At 34.3% G+C, this 22,500-nt stretch overlaps 1 protein-coding gene across 4 annotated transcripts in view; it reads left to right on the top strand.

The window, feature by feature from the left end:
- FOXP2 (forkhead box P2) overlaps nucleotides 1–22,500 on the top strand; it is a 693,998-nt gene that overhangs the window by 663,460 nt on the left and 8,038 nt on the right. For all 4 annotated transcript variants that reach the window (XM_043967104.1, XM_043967102.1, XM_043967103.1 and 1 more), the window contains one exon: nucleotides 537–700. In XM_043967104.1, the coding sequence (XP_043823039.1) occupies nucleotides 537–700 (164 nt within the window). The remainder of the gene's footprint in view (nucleotides 1–536; nucleotides 701–22,500) is intronic.

Raw genomic sequence — 22,500 nt, 5'->3', positions numbered from 1 at the left:
TTTTGCAAATGCATGTGGATCTGCATTAATATTTATCCAAGCTGTCATAAATGATTTCACATCATGGTGTTGGGGAACATGGTGCTTGTGGCAAAAACTTTAAAGTTTAATTATAATATATAATTTTTATGCAGAAGAGGCAAATGTCAGGACTTCTTTATTTTGAGTTAAGTTCTGGTCATTTTTTGAAAAGCAGAGAAACTGCTTATGTTACCTTAGAGCATTTCACTAACTGAAAGGGCACAACATGTCACTCTGTTGAGGGTTAAAGTGTAATTAATCAAGTTTGTAGTATAAAACATTGTTTATATTTCTTAACATACTTCCTACCTTTAGTTCGCATGCCACATTGTTTCCAAAATATATACTCTGTAATTTGAACCATTTAAAGAAAGATGTATTATGTATGTGTGTATGTGTATATATGTGTGTGTATATATATATGTGTGTGTGTGTGTGTGTGTGTGTGTGTGTGTGTGCGCATGGTTTCAAAAACAACTTCAGAAAGTTATATACTGTGTCTCTTCTTTCCCTAGGCTGCCCTGGCAGAGAGTAGTTTACCTTTGCTTAGTAACCCAGGACTGATAAATAACGCATCCAGTGGTTTACTGCAGGCAGTCCACGAAGACCTCAATGGTTCGTTGGATCACATTGACAGTAATGGAAACAGCAGTCCGGGCTGCTCTCCCCAGCCTCACATGTAAGTTTGGTTAACAGAGTTCCTCTGGGGAAGACCCCAGACTAATTTCTTACTGTTCAGGAGTGTTAAGTAAGTAAAGTTGTAATTACACCGTGCTTAGTATGATAAATATGTTGAAATTAACTATTAGATTCTCATTTGCCTTATAATTTTAGTATATAGTCTTCCTGAATTCTACACATCTGAATTCTGCTGTTGACCTCTGGACAAAGCCTTTTACATCTTATCTAAGATGTGTCTAGATCTTATGGGTCATTATAATAGCTTAGTTTTGAGTGGTGAAGTAAGAGCATTCATGTTGGAATGCCACAATTTTTACTATGATTACAGGTCTCTAAACCATTTATGAACTGTAGTTGAGATAGTATCCGTTTTTATAAACCGTAAAATGCGAAGTTTAACTGTTAGCCACAGTTTACATAGAAGCTAGTAAAGTGTAACTTTTTGCCTGTCTTATAAATCAGTATAATTACATATTCAACTTTAATTACTGGTGCGTCTGTATTGGCAAGGTTTATATGTTATATTTTATGCAAGACTACGATTCCTATTAATATTTAGCAGCTAACTATATCATTAATTACTCTAAAATCTTTCCCCTACCATCTTTTTAATGGAGCTGAGAGAGTGAAAATATTAAAAATTGATGTATTGTGGATTTCGGAAATGTGTATAGAGCTTTAAGAATGCCCAGACTTAGTCAATCGTGTCAAATATATCAATTTCTTGTTTACTGAGTAGCAAAAACACCCAGCTTGGTAATTTATATTTTTTAAATAGAATTTAAGTGGTAAAGTGTTCATCTGGACTTAAATTCCATTTTGAACAATTTGTACTTTGTTTATAGCTTCTTACAATTAATCACCACACCCTTATACATTCACATACATCCGTATTTCCTTCTTCCTCTTCCCTCAATTTAAATAGACGTATAAAAAGTAACAGGGTCTAAAAGTGATCTTTGGATGAGTCCACTTCAATTGGACCTTTAAAGAGACATTATTTTTGTTGACTTGCTTGCATTTCATTCTCCATGACCCATTATGTCTTTAAGATCATGTACCTAATTGCTTTATAGCACTTTTACTCGATCACCTTTGCAAAAAATGGACTGTGAACATTAATGTGTTTTATCAGGTTCCAAACCATTACTTCTTTAAAATGGAAAAATTTGTCTTTTGGAAGTGTCTTTAGATGTATTAAATAATACAAAAGAAGTAATAAAACTTGAAGTAGAAAGAACATGAATATATGCTCTTGAGAGTAGCAGTGCTCTACAACAAGTAAAGTGAGCAATCAGACAAAAGTTTTTATATCCTGTGCTTTATCCTATCAGCCATGCAGTGGTAGCTTGAGGCCTTTTACTTTCAGCAGATCTCCTGAGTATGCTAATGCTCTCTCCCTGTATAAAATGCCAAGACAATAAAACTTTAAAGAGCAAACAAGAGTTAGATCTTGTGTTGTTTTTTAAGTAATTCTATAGAAATGAGTGACATTCACAATAAAGGCTATAGATGGAACTCTCTCCACAAAGAGATTATGCTTTATGCTTATATGATAGGTAGCATTTCTAATACACTATCTATAGAGGACATATTGATTAATTTTTGAAATAATTGCATAAATAGTTGACCAGTGGTAAAAAAAAACAACCCACCTAATCTGCATAGTTTTAAAAACTAATGATTCAAATCATTTAGTAAACTTATTACTTTAATGCCTAAAATGCTAACTATGCTAAATTATGTCATTTTTAGATTTCAGGATTATTTCCATTAAGCAATTACTGATTGAGAATTTTTATTTGACCATTAATTTGATTAGTTTTATTGTGACCATTATTTCAGAGAAATAAGTTTTTGTAAAATTATGTTTTTAAAGGAACACAATATATTTAATGCCTGGTGGTATCAACTCTTAATTAATTTAGTGAGTCTCATTGCATATGATCAAAGGGCAAGTTTGATAAAGAGGCGAGACCTGGGTTCAAGGCTAGTTTCTGAACACAAGTTATATGACACTGTGCAAGCCATATAACTACTCAATGTGCCAGTCCTATGAAAAAGAAAGGTATCAAACAGTTGCCTGTCTGGATTGGTAGACGGACTTGTCTACCATGGTACTCACAGGTTGAGACATCTTTTCCCATTTCATTCCCTAGACCCCATGTAGATTGTGGTGTTGGAACATTTTCTACTCATTTAAATTAGGACATATGAAATGCACTATGTTTCCTATCTTCACCAACCCCTATTATTTACTTTCCCACCTCCACTATATGGCAAATTCAAGAAAATCTTCAACTAGTGTAAGGGAAAGAACTATAAAGAAAATATTTTAAATGACAAATCTCAAGTTTTTCTAAGTGACTTACAAATTAATTTTATATAGGGTGTTATATAACTATAACAAGTAGAAAGATACAGCCTATACCTTTGTCAACCCACAAAAAAATCCACAATCATTCTTTAGACTTTATCCTGCTACTACTATAAAGATATTGGATATTCTAAATAATGTCATGAGATAGTAAAGGACTTTTATTATATTAATATTCATATTTTCTTCTTTATAGATATTTTTAAAAATTCCTTTTTGCCTATATGTAGCTAAAAGAATTCTAGAACACTTGAAAATTCAACAAGTTTATGGAAAATTGGGGAAGACTTTCCCCTTAAGTACTTTTGCATCCATAAATATTTGCTAGATTTGAGTTTTAGTAAGGGTTATGGGAGTGTGGTCTAACAGAATTGTGAGTATTATATAAAATGTTTAAAATAAATAGTACTTTCACTTTCAAAATCATTATTGTTCACATGATACTGAATAAAATTAAATCTAACTAATATGTACAGGTCGTCAGCAATGGAAGGTTGGTCAAGGAAGGAAAGAATGATCTCTTAAAGCAAAAAATACCATCGACATTTCAGTTGCTCTCTGTGATTCAGTGAGATTCAAGATTCCATGATTTATGATTTAAGTATGACAGGAAAAAAACCTGCAATTCTATTCTTATGCTTAGTACCAGTGTGACTTTGAACAAGTCACTTAGCCTGTTTGGGCCTCAGTCCAAAAATGTTTTATTGGTTTGGGTTCCCACGGTGGGGAGGGGGCTCATGTAACTTATTTAAAAAATTTTTTCCAAGTAGAATTTCAATCTGCTATAACAAACAGGTAAGACTCATTTACCATTAAATGCTAACAGTACTTTCAGTTAATCATTAACTGTAAGCACTGTCATGCATTGACTGTGATGAAAACTGCTCTCATAAGTAATATTAACATGCCCCTTACAATGTTGTTTACGCTTGCAATAATTTTGAGCAAACCTTTTCATATACAGATATTAAAGAAAAATTCTTCTTTGAAAGATTAAAATTTTATTTTTCAGTTAATATTACATTGAATACACGGATCATTCTTCCACACCTTAGTAGAACATGTTATAAAAGAAAAGGCTCTCATGTTCTGCACTGGTCTTCCAGTAATGAGTCAAATCATTACATATTGTGAATTATATTTATTTATTTTTTTCTTTTAGTGAGGCAATTGGGGTTAAGTGACTTGCCCCAGCGTCACACAGCTAGTAAGTGTTAAGTGTCTGAGGTCAGATTTGAACTCAGGTACTCCTGAATCCAGGTCTAGTGCTCTACCCACTGTGCCACCTAGCTGCCCCCCATATTGTGAATTATAAACAATAATTATTGTTGGCATACTGCAGGTTAAAAATATTTAAGAAGCCTAAGTCATGAGAAGGAATGAAATATTTTAGCACATTTAGATAGAGAAACAAAGGAAGAGCTTTTTAAATTTTAGTATCATTAATTCTCAAATGATGATGTTAAATGTAGGAAAGGAGAGTCATCACTGACATTGCAGTAAAGTTAAGTTACAAGAGTTTGGGAGGGATGATAGGAAATGTTTAAGGAAACACATTTGAGCATTCAGATTTTTTTTGGGGGGGGGGGGGGGGGGGGACCATTATAAGAACACATAGGGGAGAAATTATCCATGCTCCTTAACGTGGTGCTCAATGCTTTTCTAATTCCATTCCCTTATCCATCCTCATGTCTTGCCATCACCTCATGCAAATCACCTGCTCCATACTGGTTCACTCATCTCTCCATAAACACACCCTTTGCATTTCCACTTGGGAAATTCATCTTGCCTAGAATGTTGTCTTTCCTTCCTTTTCACTTAACTAAATCTAACACTTCCTTCAGGTCCCCAATCCTCCATGTGACCCTGCTCTTGCCATTCACTAATTATATTCACTTCTGGGTAACAGAAATAGTAGAAACATAAAGAAAACTACCAATCATGATGATAAGTTTTACCAAGGAACTAAAAGAAACAAAATGTTTGTTCTTTTTATTAAATATGATAAAATGATACATTAAGTTATATTTAACCTGTTGAGAAGTGGCATGACTTTAGTGAGTTTAGAGTGCTAAGAAGAGGTTGCTTCCCATCTGTCTCTGGTCTCTGAAACTAGCTATGTAAAGGCAGGCAAATGACATAATCTCTCTGAGTCAACATTATAAAACAGTCTTAAGGATCTTAAAGAAAAATCACAGGTCCTTGAGATATTTAGCTCCTTAAATAAAAGTAGAAGTTAAGTGGGGTTTTTTAAGTGCTTTTCAAACTTTATATACTTGCAGGCACTCTGGCAAAACAAAAATCCTCCCAGAGACTACATATTTTACCTACCTATTTCTGCTTGCCATTTGGAAAGAAAAAAACCTCACAATTAAATGGAGATGATTTTATGGTATCTGAAGAGCAACCAACAAGTAATAGCAAAATTTCAGTAGCCCTGTCTTTTGAAATAAAGGTTAGGAAAAATGACAGTAGAGTTCAATTACTTCATAATCTCTCTATCCCTTCAGTATATCTACTAATTATGCTATGTCATATGGACACTATGAAATAAGTCTATTTTTGCTTCATTTTCTTTTTCTGTCTTAAGCATTGCACTATGGCTAGCCCAGAAAGACAGAGGAGACACTCACCTTTGAGTATGTAAACTTGAGTCAGAGTAGATTGTGACATGATGTTCTTTATAGTTTCTTCTAAATTTTTGATAATTCCGTGTCTTGAATAAGTACTTAAAGAGTGTTAGTTACCCATTCAGCTGAGTTTTCAAGCACTTTAAAGAGTACAAATAAAAGTTATTTAGGTTAATTCATTTTGACATGAAAAGATTTCTAGAATAGTGCCTAAAAAGGAAAGCCAGATGCCATCTATATTTAGGATGTACAACTTAGAAGTTGCCTTCTTCCCTCATACATTAAGACTGTACTGTGATTGATGGTATACTTACACTAAAAGATAAGCAGTTGTCTAGAACACTAAGTTGAACTCAAAACAGAAGAATCAGTCCATTTTCTGCCATTGCCTTCTGAACAAAGGGAAAAGTTGAATGGTATTTAAATCAGCCCTTTTCCCTCTTGCATTAGCATTTCATACTTATTAAACTGGCCCATATTTTTTTAAATTAAAGAGTTACTTATGTCAGTGCTTAACTATAGGTTATGTCTCAGTTTTGTATATTCTAACTAATTCTCCCATCTGTCTTTAGAGGGTTTTTTAAATCAGTTAATCATTCTATATTACTCGGGCAAGATGATTATTCTTTTCCTCTCATAATATGAGACATTTGAAGTTTAAAAGTTATTGGTTTTTCTTGTAGAATCTGAGTATAAATATTGTGCTTATAAATGAAGTAAACCCTATGTTTACAATTTAGAATACTTATCAGCAAAAGGCTTCATATGGTCAACAGTCACAATGCAAGGCAGGAAGAAGTAACATTTGGTTCCCAGAGAAGGGAAGATTCTATGGGTCAAGTGGGCTTCTAAATGAGAACCATTTCTCACAGTTATTTATGGTATCCAAAAAAATACAGCCATTTTAGGTTGATACAAATTGCCCCAGGGAGGAGCTGATTTTGACTCAAATTAAGGAAGAAATTCCTAATAATGGGAGGTGCACAAAATTACCTTCATTTGGGAATCCTTCAGATATTTAAACACAGCCAGCAGCATGTCTCCCCTTAATCTTTCCTTTTTTGAGACTAAACAACTGTAGTTCCTTGAAACAATCCTCATACTATGTTATTTTCAGTTCCCTCATCATCCAGGTCTCCCTCTTGTAAATACACTCCAGTTTGTTAGCAGTCTTTCTAAAAAGTGATACCCAGAAATAAATTAAATATGCCAGACATTATCTGTCACAGAGTATATAGATAGAACATTACCTATTCTTTTATTGAGCTAAATTTGCATAAAGATTTCCAAAAGTCATATCACATTAGAGACATATTGACTTTATAATCAACAATAAATCCCAAACCAGGTCTCTTTTCCATGAATTGCTTCTAAGTCACACACCAACCAACCCCTGTCCCCATCCCTAAATTTATGGAAAAATCAAGAATAAAATGTTTATAGATCTGGAGCAAGGAGAAGCACAGAGTCTAATTCCCTAATTTTACAAATATGTGAACTAACGGCCAGAGAGGTCAAGTGATATACCATAAATCATAAAGGTAACATATGTCATGGTGAGGATTTGATCAAGAATCAACTGATTGCAAGGAGCAGCTGGTAGCATACTGATGCTGAGTAAAGTGAGCAGAACCAGGAGAACATTGTACACAGTAACAGCAACATTGTGTGATGATCAACTGTGATACTTAGCTCTTCTCAGCTGGTGGCATGGCAGATAGGACACTAGGCCTGGAGTCAAAAAGACTCTGCCTCAATTTCCTTCTCTGTAAAATGGGGGTGATAATAGATCCTTCCTCCTAGAATTACTGTGGATAAAATGAAGTAATATTTTCAAAGCATTTAGCACAGTCCCTGACACATAATAGTCACTTGTCTTTCAGTTGTTTCATTTGTGTCCAAGTCTTTGTGCCCCATTTGGATTTTCTTGGCAAAGATCCTGGAGTGGTTTGCTATTTCCTTCTCTAGTTCATTTTACAGATGAGGAAACTGAGGCAAACAGGGTTAATTGAGTGACTTGCTCAGTCACACAGCTAGTTTCTGAGGCCATATTTGAACTCAGGTCTCCTGAATCCAGGCCCAGTGCTCTATCCACTGCACCACCTAGCTGCCCTCAAGGCATTTAATTATTATTTCCTTCCATCCTTCCTTTCAAGTCCAGCACTTTTTCTCCTGCATCATATTATTTGTCATGTTTTTTCTTGTACTTTAAAATGTAAATAGATATGTGAAGGTATATGTAGAGTTCCTAAGATTGATAGGTGGTGTGTTATATAAAGCCCTTTGAGATCTTAGATATTTGTGGAAGAAAGCATTAGAAATTAAAGTCACTTCATGTTCCCCAGGAAAACAACTGAAAGTAAAAGACAACTTGAACAGGTTACTGTTGACTAGGATCATTGTGTTGTGAGGTGAAGCTATGAACACTAAGGCATATATTTTCCCAGCTATTTCCATGTGTTAATCACTTTCCTATGATCCCTCTTATCATGCCAAGATCCCAGAATCTTTTTCTTTTTCAGTATCATATTAATTTAATGTAATGAAGCTCATGATTCTGCTGCTTTTGTATTTAACTTTGAGACTAGCCGATGTTTGTTTCCTCCCCTTCTCCCCATAGTCCCCCTCTCCCCCCAGATTATTCCAGTCCTTCTATGTATCACTAATAATTCATTTTAGTTCTGTTTACCAAAAGACCCTCCCAGAGGTATAGTGCCTTCAGCAAAAAGATGCTGTTTCCCTATGATGACAGTTGTAAACATTTGTGGGATCCTGTAAGTTTTGGAAGGATTTTTATAGAGCTATACAAATTATTTCCAACATTTGTCCCCACAATTTCAGTAAAGACACTACAAAACACTACCTAACTTTTACCCGGTAGCACTATAGCCTACTGCCTTTGTTACATCTTTTGCAGTGATGGTGATGTGGTTTTTGAGCCTGTCTCACTTAGGCTAGAAGTGAAGTGGCCACTCACAGGCCCAGGCCTGATGCTAATCAGCACAGGAGCTTTGATCCATTCTATTTCTGACCTGGGACAGTTCATTTCCCTTTAGGCAGCCTGATATCCCTATTTCCCAAGGGTTTCACCATATTGGTGATAGACTTATTGCAGATACCCAATGAGCTTTTAGCTCAGGGTTCCCAAACTCAAATGATCCACGAGCTTCAGCCTCTCTGGGAGCCAGGACTAAAGGCATATACTGCCAATTAAAGCCCTCTGTTGCATCTTGGAAAATATTTATTAGTAATCTACTTAAGCACTAAATTATACTTAAGCATTCCAGATATACATTTTTTAAAATTTCAAGTTCTAAATGTTCCCTACATTAATTACTAAAGCATTTTCTATTATTACTATAAATCCAAAAAGAATCAAATTTAAAGTAGTAGATACTTTAATATAGTTACATAGGAGTGATTAATTCATAATAATAGTTTACATTTACACAGCACTTCAAGGCTTATACACATTTTTTTCTCACAATAGTCCTGTGAGGGAGAATGTAGAAGTATTGTGTCACCCCCATTTTACACATGAGGAAACTTAGATTTGGAGAGCCTAAACGGTTTGTCTGGGATCACACAACTAAAGTACCAGATCAAGGATTTAAACCCAAGTCTCTCCTAGCTCAACATTCAGAACTCTTTTTACCATACTACTTCTCAGTATAATCCTGGAGTTTAAAACACTGGCACTTATCCAATTACTGTAATTAAATTCTTTGTCAAATGCTTTCCTAAGAATTTACTATTATTGCCATTCTTGTCACATCCTTTATTTGACACATGCTTATATAAATACACTAATGTAGAGAGGCAGCATGGAAAAGTAGATAGAGAACTAGCTTTGGAATCAAGAAAATGTGATAAACTCTAGAATCTAACCCATACTGGCTGTGTGACCGTGAGTACGTTATTCAACTTGTTGGTGCCTCAGTCAACTCTAGATTACACACCACAAAGCAGTTTCAGATTTGCATTAATAAAGGGGAGTTCTTTTACCTGGAGGTCCCTACACTGAGGAATTAACAGGTTCAAACTGAAATGCAACTATAAGAAGAAGGAATCAAGTCATAATCAATCCTTGTATCTTAGTAATACATCTGTATAATGCTTTATAGGTTACAGATTCTGTCCTCATGGAAAAAATGCCTATTAAGGAGATAGTGCAAGCATTATTACCATTATAAAAATGAGAAAAGACATCTCAAAAGGGTAAATGATTTAGCCATAGTTACAGGGACAGAAGCATTAAAGCCTGGACTCAAACCAAGGTCTGAGAACAAGAACAGTGTTCTTTACATGGTACCTGGGCATCTAGGTAGTGTGGTAGAGATAGTGTGTGGTAGATAGAGTTGGCCTCGGAATCATAAAGACCTGAATTTTAATTGTGTTAGACATATTGGCTGTGGGATCCCCAGCAGGTCATGTAGGCTTTTTTCAGGATCAGTTTCTCATCTGTAAAATGGGGGTAATAAAATCAACTTCCTTCACAGGGATGTGGGGAGGATAAAATGAGATCATAATTGCAAAGCACCCTGAAGTGCTTTATGAATGCTAGTGATCATTATCATTGCTATACCACAGTGATATCGATTTTTAAGTTCTTTAATTTGAGTATATTGATTCCCACCATAATGTTCTAATAAGGACATCTACCTCTTTAGGGACTGATGAATGAGTAAGATCCATGTGAACCACTAGAACATAGCCTAAGAAATAAATACCTTGTTCACTTAGAAATAAATATGATAGAATTTGAGATGGCAAAATACATTGGTCACAAAATTATTCCATTTTCAAAAAGGCTGTTTTTGGAACAGTGAAATCAGGCATGCCTGAGATTAAGTAGAAAGTCAGAAGGTACATCTTTGATTGAACTGATGCTAAAGAGTAACCAATTACTGTGATATCCATCCTTTCTTATATATAGAATGTGTCAAAATGTGCTTTTCTCAAGAATTATTTGAACCAACCAGAGAGTTTAGTTTTTTGGAATTTTTTTTTGTTTTTTGTAAAGCAAAAGAGAATTTTGGTATCTAAAAGTCTGATTCTCTCTAAAACTTCTTCATTTCTGATGTCATGCTATCTTCAGATTGGTTTAAAGTAGCTAAATGGCACCTTGGGGTTCACCCAGTTACCTAAACTCAATAAGGAAGGCAAAAGGAGAAGCATAAAATATTATTTTTTATTTCCTTAAGGAAACAATCCTCTTTAATATAGTTACAAAACATGCCTAACTTTAGCTAACATTGCCTAATGATAATATTGAGACCTACGCTTTATGAGTGACAAGATGGAATTCAGAAAGCTATGATGCCTTATCAGTTTTCTGATTTGCACCAATGGGCAGCACATTGATTATTAGATTCATGCCTATGAGTCAGTTGCAACATAGTATAGTTTCAGTGAATTACATTCAGCTATAGTCTCTTCTATCGCTGCAAATTAAAATTCTGCAGTAAAACTAGAAGACTCATCAAATAAGTTTCTGGTATGTTTTGTTTCCTACTGAAAGAATGTCTCAATTCAGATCCCACCAATTCTCTAACTTTAGAAAATGTTACTTAAATTCGAATTTCAGTCTTATCTAAAGATAAATACACTACTCTTATGGTAATGTTCATATAATGACAGTCCATAAAACTGTACTTTAATTTAATTGTATGCCCACTTACTGATCCATTGTAATAGAGCTATTCCATTGGCTTTTGGTGTGTGTGTGTGGGGGGGGACAATGAGGGTTAAGTGATTTGCCCAGGGTCACACACCTAGTAGTGTCAAGTGTCTGAGGCCGGATTTGAACTCAGGTCCTCCTGAATCCAGGGCTGGTGCTTTATCCACTGCGCCACCTAGCCGTCTGCCCTGTTCCATTGACTTTAAATGGAATTCTACCTTTGGACAGGTCCAGTTGGATATAGATTTAAAACACATCATTAAGACTAGTATCATATTGTTGGGAGTAGACATTTTATTTTCAAGTTAAATAGCAATATTTTAAATATTGTTACTCTGTAATTAAAAAGTAAATGGCAGTGATATTTAAAGTAGAGTAAGCTCTATTCGGTATAAAGATACTGAGTAAACAAGAACTAGAGATGTATATTTTCCTTATTTGGACACAGAGATGATGATGTGGTAGTTTAATATAATATCTGGAGTCAAAAATAAAATTGATAAAGACATTTTATTTCTGAGAAGTTTAGACTTCGAAAGGGATATATGAAGTAAATGTTCAATTATAACAGACATTCAGCCTAATCCCTAGACTGTTATAAACTGTCAAATGCAAGCACTTTTTTATATTTACTCATAATAGGAACAATGGATTCCCTCCTTATCTAAAGCACCAATTTAGGGTTTATCCTTCTGTATCTCTAAAGAGCTTCCTGTCATACTCTATAGAGGAAGGATGGGGAAATAATTTCCCATTGGACTATTGGGGAAAAAATACCCAAGCTCTTTCTGCATATTTCTACCCAAAGCAAAACTAATAACCCCCTATTCATAGCCTTCCTCATACAAATATTAGTATAAATAAATGGGTGGAAAACAACCTCCTTCATTAATAGAGGAGGAAAATTAAGCCAAAAAAGATTAGAACTTTCCTAAGGTCATATTGGTGGTTATTAGGTATTGGGGCAGTCCAGTATTCTTCCCACTGTTCCACAATACAATTTTTAAAATAAGAGAATTTTTAAGTTTCCTGAAATTTGTTTAAAATAAACAGAAAGTAGGACTTATGTAGGTAAAAGAAGTTATGATCAGAAAGCATTTTTCATCAATCAATAAACAAAATTGAGTGCAAAGTACTGATTCAAGCACTTTGCAGAACTACAATGGAAAATATGGATTTTTCAAGGAATTGAGGCATACTTTTGACCATGAAGAAAGACATTTGGAGAAGTTTATCTATACTTCTATTTTATATATTAAAAACCATTACTATTTAACATTAAAGATATATAAAATTGGGGCAGCTAGGTGGTGCAGTGGATAAAGCACTGGCCTTCAATTCAGGAGGACCTGAGTTCAAATCCAGCCTCAGACACTTGACACTAGCTGTGTGACCCTGGGCAAGTCACTTAACCCTCATTGCCCTGCCAAAAAAAAAAAAAAGATATATAAAATTGATTTTTTATTATTGTATTATAGATTAAGTATTTGAGCACTATGGTATAGTGGAAAGGTCACTAGACTTATCTAACTTAGATACTGAACACTGGCAAATACAAAGGTTAGGTAAAAGAAGGTGCTTGAACTAATGGAGGTTATTGGCTCTTAAAGGAATATGCACTTAGCACAATATCTAACATATATTAGGTGCTTAATAATTGATTATTAATTGATGGACTCATAATAACATACAATTATAGTTAGAGAGTTAAGAGAACCCAGCATTTAAGTAAATGCTATCATTTACTAGCTAAGTGCCTTTGCATAAGTTGCCCAGCCTTTCTGTTCCATTCTTTCCTTAACTACAAAATTTAAAATTGTATACCTGCCAAATGTTTCACAGATTTGTGGTGATAAAATGAAATGAGATATAAAAGTATTGTGGACAACCACAATGCTGTTTAAAAAATTTTAATATTAGTGTTAAACAATATTGTGGAACAAACCCGAGAATTTGGCTATAAGTCAGATGATGTTCATTCCAACTGAGATGTCATGACCACAGAAATTATAAACATTTTCTAAAAGTAGTTATCTAGTATAATCTATATAAATAAAACCATACTAGAATTAACAAGGATAATAAGAAACTTAAAGTGAGTGAGAATAATTATATTTGAATAGAAGATGTGTGTTTGTACAAATGCAGAATGATTTCTTTAGACTAAAAAAAATTAAAATATTACTTAATGGTTACAATAATATATATTTTATTAGATTGATACGTATGCAATATCAATGACATTATTTCAGTTGAAATAAATTTCCATGTTAAAAACTCAACTTTAAAACTATGATTTTTTAACTTTTCCTAAAGATATTTCTGAGGTTTTTTTAATGCCTTTTAGAGTAATATCACTTAATGAAAATAGTGACAGGAGTAATTCATCAACTATAGAGAGAGTACTTTTTAAAATTCCTAAAATAATAAGGTTTACCTGAGGAAACCCTTAGTAGTATGGTATAGTGGATGGGGGGCAGGCCTCAAAGTACAGAAGACTAAAGTCAAATCTTGTTTCTGACACATCCTGGCTAAGGACAAGTCACCCTACTATCTAAGAAGATGAATTGCAGACAAAGTATATTAACCTGAATTGGTAAAGGGTGTTCCATCACTTGGGAACCCTGTAACAAAAGAAATCTCAAGGTCTAGTCATCCCTATCCCTCTCCTATCTGGATAAACATTATAAAAGAACTTTTTTTTTTGTTAAGTAGAAAGCAGGAAGACATTTACAAATTAACTCCTTCAATTGATCTACACTAAACGGAATTTGGTGACTATCAATTCTCTTGAATTGCCAGTGTAATTTGAACAATGTCGAAAAGTCTGAAAACTTTTTTTTACAGGTATTTCTATTGGTATCTTTATTGTTTAACTAACTCTATCTACTTTACTATACCAAAGGCTCTTTCCTTAAATAGCTATTGTATATCGATTTTTAAAGTAACTGCACTTGAGATTATCTAGATATCTGGGAATGTAAAAGTGCTGTGATACCCTATTCTGATTTTGTGTGAGCTAAAAACATATTAAAATCCTCCATATATTAGACCTTAAGTCATAAGACACTCTCATCCTAAAGAAAACAGTAACATTGGTAAGACTTTTTACTTAATCTTGAGAAAGGAGAAAAATGAAGATTTGCATTCCTTCAGGGAATGTACTGTGTGACCACAATCTAAAAAGATAAACTTTCACATTATAATTTTCCTCTTTTGCTTTAGGGTGTGAACAAACATTAGCATTTCCTTCAGCCTTTCACTGGTGTCTGGGGTCCTTAAAAATTTCACAACAAAGAGGCAATTCATTTCTTTAGGTGGAGAATCCATTCGATTACTATAGGTAGTTCATCGTTTGGGGTATATACCATTGCCATTCCTAGATTTTCAAATAGACTATAAAAATGAATTGCTTATTTTCCACACTTCTTTCTCTGACTCTTAAGCTATGTGTCTATGGGCAAGTTGTAGGATCATAAATTTAGAATAGAAAGAACCTTAGAGGTCATGTCCTATCATCTCATGCTGTGGTTCTCTAATCTGAAATAATGATTGTAATTCATCAGGTGGTAAATTAACTTTTTAAAATGCTAAACTTTTTTGTTTCAAATCTCACTCAAAAAATATAACTAGTTTTGGCAGTTTAAAAAGAGAAAAACATTCATCGCAGCAGACATATTTAATTATTCTCAACAGAACGACTGAACAGTACTATGCCCTCACAGTACTGCTTTCTGGAACAAAGATAAACTCAGATATCTCCAAATTTAAATAATCCTTTACTGCCCCTTAACAAAAATGTAAAGATAGATCAAGCCATGCCGTTGATAAATGTCTGTTTCACAAAGATCCCCCTCTGATGAATTCCACCTTGATTTTCAAGTAAAAAATAATTTGTTCATGCAAAAGAATCCATATCATTTTCCTTCTTGTAGTAGGTACCAGAGAATCTTAAGAGCCTAAAGAACTCTCTAAGTCTTGTAATCTGGTCAACTTTCAAGACTCTTCACATCTACTGCCACTCACTTTAGATGACCTAGATTTTGTTTCATTCTTTATTCAACAGTTATTTGTAGAGCACTAAAAAATCACCTGGGGCATACTTTCCCTCAACGAAGTGATAGTCTAGTGGAAATGACACACATACACAAGTAATTATAAATAAAAGATGGATTCGTGAATTCATTCAAAGTACAATAAGAAAGGTATAAACAAAGTGCTATAGGGATTCAGAGAAGGCAGAAATTACTTCTGTTTGAAGTATCTGGAAGGATGGTTAGGAATTGAACAGGCTCTCTGAGCAGAAGGGACCTGAGAAAAGACAGGAAAATATTGTCATACTGGGTCTTTAGAAGGACCTGAACCCAGGTTCTCCTGCCTCCATACCCCACATTCGTTCTTCTCTAGCACCCTACCAAGAAACAGACACTCCATAAACTCTTTCAGTAATATAATCTTATCACCATGGTAGCCAGGAATTGTTTTCATAGGTCCAACCTCAATCTTTCCATTTAATCTGTCCTGACATATACCTAGGTCAATCAATAAGCACCTATTATTTTCATAGCAGAAGCTGTCTTTTGCCCCTTTTTTGTTTTGTTTTGTTTGGGTTTTTTTGTTTTGCAGGGCAATGGGGGTTAAGTGACTTGCCCAGGGTCAGAGAGCTCGTAAGTGTCAAGTGTCTGAGGCCGGATTTGAACTCAGGTCCTCCTGAATCCAGGGCCAGTGCTCTATCCACTGTGCCACCTAGCTGCTCCTTGCCCCTTTTTTGTATCCCCAGGACCTAGCACAGTGCCTGGTTCATAGTAGGTGCTTAATAAATGTTTACTGACTGCATTAGGTATGAGGAAATACTAGTACAAAGAATGAAATAATTCATATGCTCAAGGAGATTACATTCTAATGAGTTTACCAAATACCTTTTCCTCCCACCAGACCTCTTCCCAGCTTAAGGTCTTCTCTTGCTATGGTTCTCACTTCTGTAAGAATTCTGGGTATTAGTGAACAAGTATAAATTCATGTTAGAAGTGATCTAGGCAGGGGCAGCTAGGTGGCATAGTGGATAGAGCACTGGCCCTGGATTCAGGAGGACCTGAGTTCAAATCCGGCCTCAGGCGCTTGACACTTACTAGCTGTGTGACCCTGGGCAAGTCACTTAACCCCAATTGCCTCACCAAAAAAAAAAGAAGAAGAAGAAGTGATCTAGGCTATCATGAGAAGGATATAAATACATCATTTTGAACACTGGGAACATACATTAAAGAGAAGGGTAAGTCAATCTATAATATACCCAGACAGACACCTTTTAACAAGATCAGGCTATATAGAGAGCTACTGCCTCTGAAGCTTTCATTCTAAGCTTTAATTACTCTTTTCAGAGTTCTGTCCAACCAAAATTTTCCTAAGTCTAAAGCAATTTATGAGCCCCTGTGCAGTCTGTGGATTACTCAACAACTGTTTGCTGATGGATATGATGATGAGATAATGATGATGACAATGATGAATGACTGATGGAAATTAATTTGTAGGCCAGAGGTGCTGAGGTTTCTCAAGGGGGACTGTCCAACACTGAAACCTTTTACTTTTTGAGTGGAAAAGTTCTTGTTTATTGACATCAAGAAGAAGCTATGAGGGCCAGTCGGGGACTTTGAAATAGAATCTTGGCATTCACAGATGTATGTATTACTGTAATACAACAGTGTCATGTTGTTCTTTTTATTTCATGACTTAAGTATTTTAGCATTTAATTTGATTTTATGGCTATAGAATTAGTAATGCCAAATTATATCTTGTTACTTGCTTTGAATGCAGCACTTGTAATATAGTAAGGCCCAATGATAAACTGAACCCAAAGAACAATTTGAATTTTTCATTATTTTAATGAAAGAATGAGGAAAAAAAAAAGTAAACTATGATAGGATAAATTAGCCCTTGAGATAGAAAACCTACTATTTCTAACATAGAGAATAAGTAGGCAGGATTAGAAAAGCATTAGAAAAAAGCCAATCTATGGGGGGAAATGGATCCTATATTTTTTTTAAATGAATTTTCACTGGGCTCTAGGTTTCATCTTTTGTTCTTAGTGGGATTTTTTTTTTCTTAGCAAAATATCTCATTGGTTAAATGCCCATGCACCACACATCACACTACTAGAATTTAATAAATTGAGCAGTAGAGAGATGAACCAGTGCTTTTCACAAATACTTTAAATGGACTTCTCTTAAAATAAAGAATTTTCTTGTTTCTTGATATAGATTCTTGAATTCCCAGAAATCTTGGGAAAGGCAATATTTTGTTGTCTATCATCATTCTATTCAGGAATTGGGCACACTACACATGACCAGGTAAACTTGCAAGGCACACTGAGATCCTCAACTGAGAAATCTGATGTAAATAGGCCTACATAATTATAAAAATTCTATATAAATTGGAAACAAGTATTTGATCTATCCCCACTGCCATCACTGTAGACAATGCTACATACATAACTATTGCAATGTCTTCATAATATGTCTTCCCACCTGCACCATTTTCAACCCTCCCATCACCATTCTTCAGTTTTCCTAGACTAATCTTCTTCTATGAAGGATCTTCCATGTAATCCATTCCTTAAAATCCTCTATAGTGGCTTCCTATCACTTACAAGTAAGTAAAACTATTTTGCCTAGTATTCCAAGTCCACCACCATCTAGAGCCACACATTTTTTCTCAATTTATTCCATACATATCTCCTACATTATGTTCCAAACAAACATCACTTTGTTCCATGAAAATACCCTTTATTCACTCTTCAGCCTCCATACTTCTGCTCATGCCATTCCCTTGCACCTAGACTAACCCCCTTTTTCTCAAATTCCTATCCAGCCTCAAAGCGTAACTCATATATCCCTCTTCCAAGAAGCTTGCCTGAATTCCCTCAGTTCAAAATGGCCTCTCCCCTCTCAGTAGAAATCTCTATATAATATAGCCTATAATAAAACACTCAGATCTTAAAGTAGCACTTTAAGTAAATGAATTGCTTAATCCAACTTAGGGTAAAATAACTAGATCATAAGTTATTTGAAAATAAACCTTGTGTGATTGAGTTGGGGGAAAGCATTAAAAAATATGCAATTAGAGGATACAGTTTCAAATAATGCCTCAGCTACTCAGGCAAATCCCTTTACTTCTCAAGACTCTTATTTCCTCATCTATAAAGGCCATTGGGACTGCATAGTCTCTAAAGTCCATTCCAGCTCTGAATCTAACATATGATGATCCCCTTTATAAGTACCACAAGGCAGGTACTACATTTTTCTAGATACTTTATCTCAGAAAGTACTATGCTGAGCAAATAGTTAATAAATACTTAATAAATATTTATCAACTTGAATTTGTAGTCCATGAATCTTCCAAAACATTATTGCTTCCCCAATATACTCAAGTTTTTTCTTGCCATTTATTTCTATTTCATTGACAAGGCACTCATACAAAAATAATATATTTCAAAAACTAAGGCATTAATAAAGTTTCCTTTTTGTAAATGAGCATGACTTGTTGCCTAATACTTGGCTATACCAAAAAAAAAATCTACATCTACCTAAGCTACTGACTTTACATTCTGTTTATTAGACCTATAGGAGGATAGCACTGTGCCTTCTAAATCAGGGGGGGTTTGTGTGTGTCAGTGGACCCCTTTGGCAGTCTGATGAAGCCTGTGACTCCATCTATGTGTATAGTTTTTAAATACATAAAATAAAATAATTCCTAAAATACCCACCAAAATCAATTTTATTAAAAATACTATCCAAAAATTTAAGTTCAAATAACCCAGTTTAAGAAACCCCATTCTGGGGTTTCTTGAGAGATGGGCAGCTAGGTGGCGCAATGGATAAGGCATTGGCCCTGGAGTCAGGACAACCTGAGTTCAAATCTGACCTCAGACACTTGACACTTACTAGCTGTGTGACTCTGAGCAAGTCACTTAACCCTCATCCCCCCCCCCCCGCAAAAAAAAAATTCTGTACTGATTCAGTCTGATCAGATATTATAAAGACAGGGGGAAAATAACTTTTCTGAGTCTCAAAAAAGTGGGAGCCAGGTAGAACATACTTTAAGGTCCCTCCCTTTCCAGCTCTAAATTTTTGATGCTACAATCCTACAATATGCAAATATGATGATACTTAAGTGCCAATGTAATAAATAAGTACTTATGTAATAAACACTTAAAAGGTAACTACTTAAGTGACAACTCAAAATAAGAAATAGCTGAGATAGAATGTGAGCTATAAAGAATCCAGACTAGGAGCCAAAAGCTGGGGCTATAAATATATAATCTTTGACCAATAATCACATAAACCCATTTTCTTATTTGTAGAATGAAAAGATTTGATTGGGCAATTGATAATGTCCCTTCTAGCTCTAAAATTCAATTATTTTAAAAGTCAAAATAATGTAGATAAAATAGTATGATAAGTTTTAAAGAGGAAATAATTATGAGATTGGCCAATACAGAATGATCTATAGAGGAATTAAATGCATTTCATTTGGATGCATGAAAGACCAAAGGAAACACACTGCTCCAAAATTAAAGAGAAAGCTGGGTAGGTAATAAACTTTGGGTGGGAGACTAAGGAGAAGTAAAATTAGATACTGAGGTGGGTTAGGCACAAGATGTGGTTAGCCTCAAATGATTAAGACATTTAGACCATAAATTTAGACCTTTAAGCTATAGGAAGCCATTCAAGATTTGGAGCAAAAAAGTGTATTGTTGCTTTAGTCACTATGGGAATGAGGGTAGAAGACATAGGAGATGGATACATGCTGTTGATTGGTAAATAATTTCAGAGTCCACAAGCCCATTCAGATTGCAGTGGGGTACAAGGTAAAGGGGTTACTGCCCTGTGTCCAAATTCAGTTGTTGGATTGAATTTAATTGATCTCAACACTAGAATCTGGGAACCAACAGACCAAGTAGTACAATGATCAAAGATGGAAATTCACCAAGTAGTAAATCACCAAATCCAAGAATTTGCTAGAAAAGCATTATATGACTTGAATCTGCTCTTATTCAAGTCAAGTTGGTTCAAAAGCCAAGGAGAAAGTGGAAAGAAAACAAGGGAAAAGTGCTTTGAAATATCATTATTTCCCACATACACACACAAAAGACCAGCCTGACTCAGTATCATTTAATGTGTTAATCATGCCATATCCCTGAAATGAATAAGTGACCAAATGAAATTAGTATTCATAAACAAAGAAATGTCCTTGCCAAATGAAGTAGTTTGAAATTTTCAATAGAAATAATTACTTTTTGTGCATACCTTATGCTAGCATATTCACAAAACATGTTGCTTTTTTCTACACTTAGAAATATTAGATTCGGAATAGATAGAAACCTTAAAATGGTCATCTGTGGTTTAAGGAAAATTTTGAGGCTTCTGAATTAAATACAGACATAAGGAGATAATAAATCTATGCAACCAAATGGCTTTAGAAATAAAGAAGTGAAAATATTAAGCCACTGAAATTTGATAGCTGTACATTCTCAAGTCATTGTTGTACCTTTATTAAACATAAGTGATATTGTAACTATTTTGGAATCTAGTCTCTTCTACTTCCATATAATCCATTACTATAATTTAGCAATCTTTAAAATGTTTAGATTCATAGACTGGACTTGAGAATGCTAAAATTTCTACTTTAACTTATTCCACAATTATATCAAAATGTCATATTTGTAATGCCAATAACAGGAACTTTTACAAGTAATCATTTTAAAAGATGCCATTAATTTATTTTGTATATGAAGGATATTTCAGGGATATTCACATAATAATATAAAATCTTTGTGTTTATATAATGCTGTAACTAGTTGATATAGTTCTTTCAGTAAAATAACTAGTTAATTCAGTGGAAAAAATAGTATAAGTGGTTGTATAATTGAATTGATATCTAATGGCCTCTTATAGACTCAGTGTGAATATATTTTAAACCTGAATCCTATTCTGAAATAATTCATATTGTAATACACATATATTTTTAATCAAATAATAGGTATTCTTATTACAATGCCCTTGCAATCTTTGATATGGCATGACAGTTTTTAGATTATTGAAATACCACTCTAAAACATGATTTATGGAAATAACACATCAACTGATATTTGAACAGTTAGTTTCTACTTTTCTAGTTCATATGTTACTTTCTATTAGTCACTTAGTAAGTCAAGCTAACTAAACAGTATAGCTAGAAAGTGGTATTAAGCTATACTGATAAAGTAGGCTAGGTACTTGGAGTCATGAGCTTCTTTACAACTATAAAACAGTATTTTAGATTACAGCATAACTTTTTGGTGATAAAAAAATTTAAGAAAAAATACTTGTTTCATTAAGTATCAATGACAAATTCTTCTCTTGGCTTTTTATTTATATCTTCTGTGGTATAATTTCATGATTTATCCCCATAGAGTGCATTAATGTCATTGTAATGGCCACTTCTCAAAGTGTCTAATTTATCCCTTGGGAGTAATCTATACAGTGAATTGAGAGATTAGAGCTGACTTTATAGTAGCTTGACACAATAGAGACATTTGGGAGATTTCAGTGTTCTTTGCCCATGCATGCAAAATGTTACAACTCAGAGCAAGAAAATGTCACCCTAGAATTGTCTTTTATGTTTTGATGTATGCTGGCTCATAAAGTATCTTTCATACACATGGGTACTCTTCTAATAAAAGTTGTAATGCACTGGAACTTTACTATATCACCATTTGTTGTAAAGTAGAATTCTGTATAAGGCGGGTCTATGATTGGGCCCAATTCAAGAAATTGTCTATTCAAGCACCAAAGGAAGCTGTTATAAAATATATCCCTAAAGACAACCTCTATTCTAAGTCTCCAAAAGAATCAAGATGAAGCAATAAAATTCAGCCAAAAATCCTGCAGTTAGCTATACAAAAACTGCATAATCTATAAGACTGCATAATAACAATACCATAGAATTTATCAAGTTCTTTTTTTCTTATATAGTCCAACATAAAAGTAAAATACTTTTCTTTAAGAGTTGTTGTAGGGGAGGAGCTAGGTGGTGCAATGGATAAAGTACGGGCCCTGGATTCAGGAGGACCTGAG

This window comes from Dromiciops gliroides, chromosome 5 (assembly GCF_019393635.1).
Source record: "Dromiciops gliroides isolate mDroGli1 chromosome 5, mDroGli1.pri, whole genome shotgun sequence".
NCBI lineage: Eukaryota > Metazoa > Chordata > Mammalia > Microbiotheria > Microbiotheriidae > Dromiciops > Dromiciops gliroides.
The sequence above is the reverse complement of the archived record's forward strand: the minus strand, read 5'-3'. Positions and strand labels throughout refer to the sequence as shown.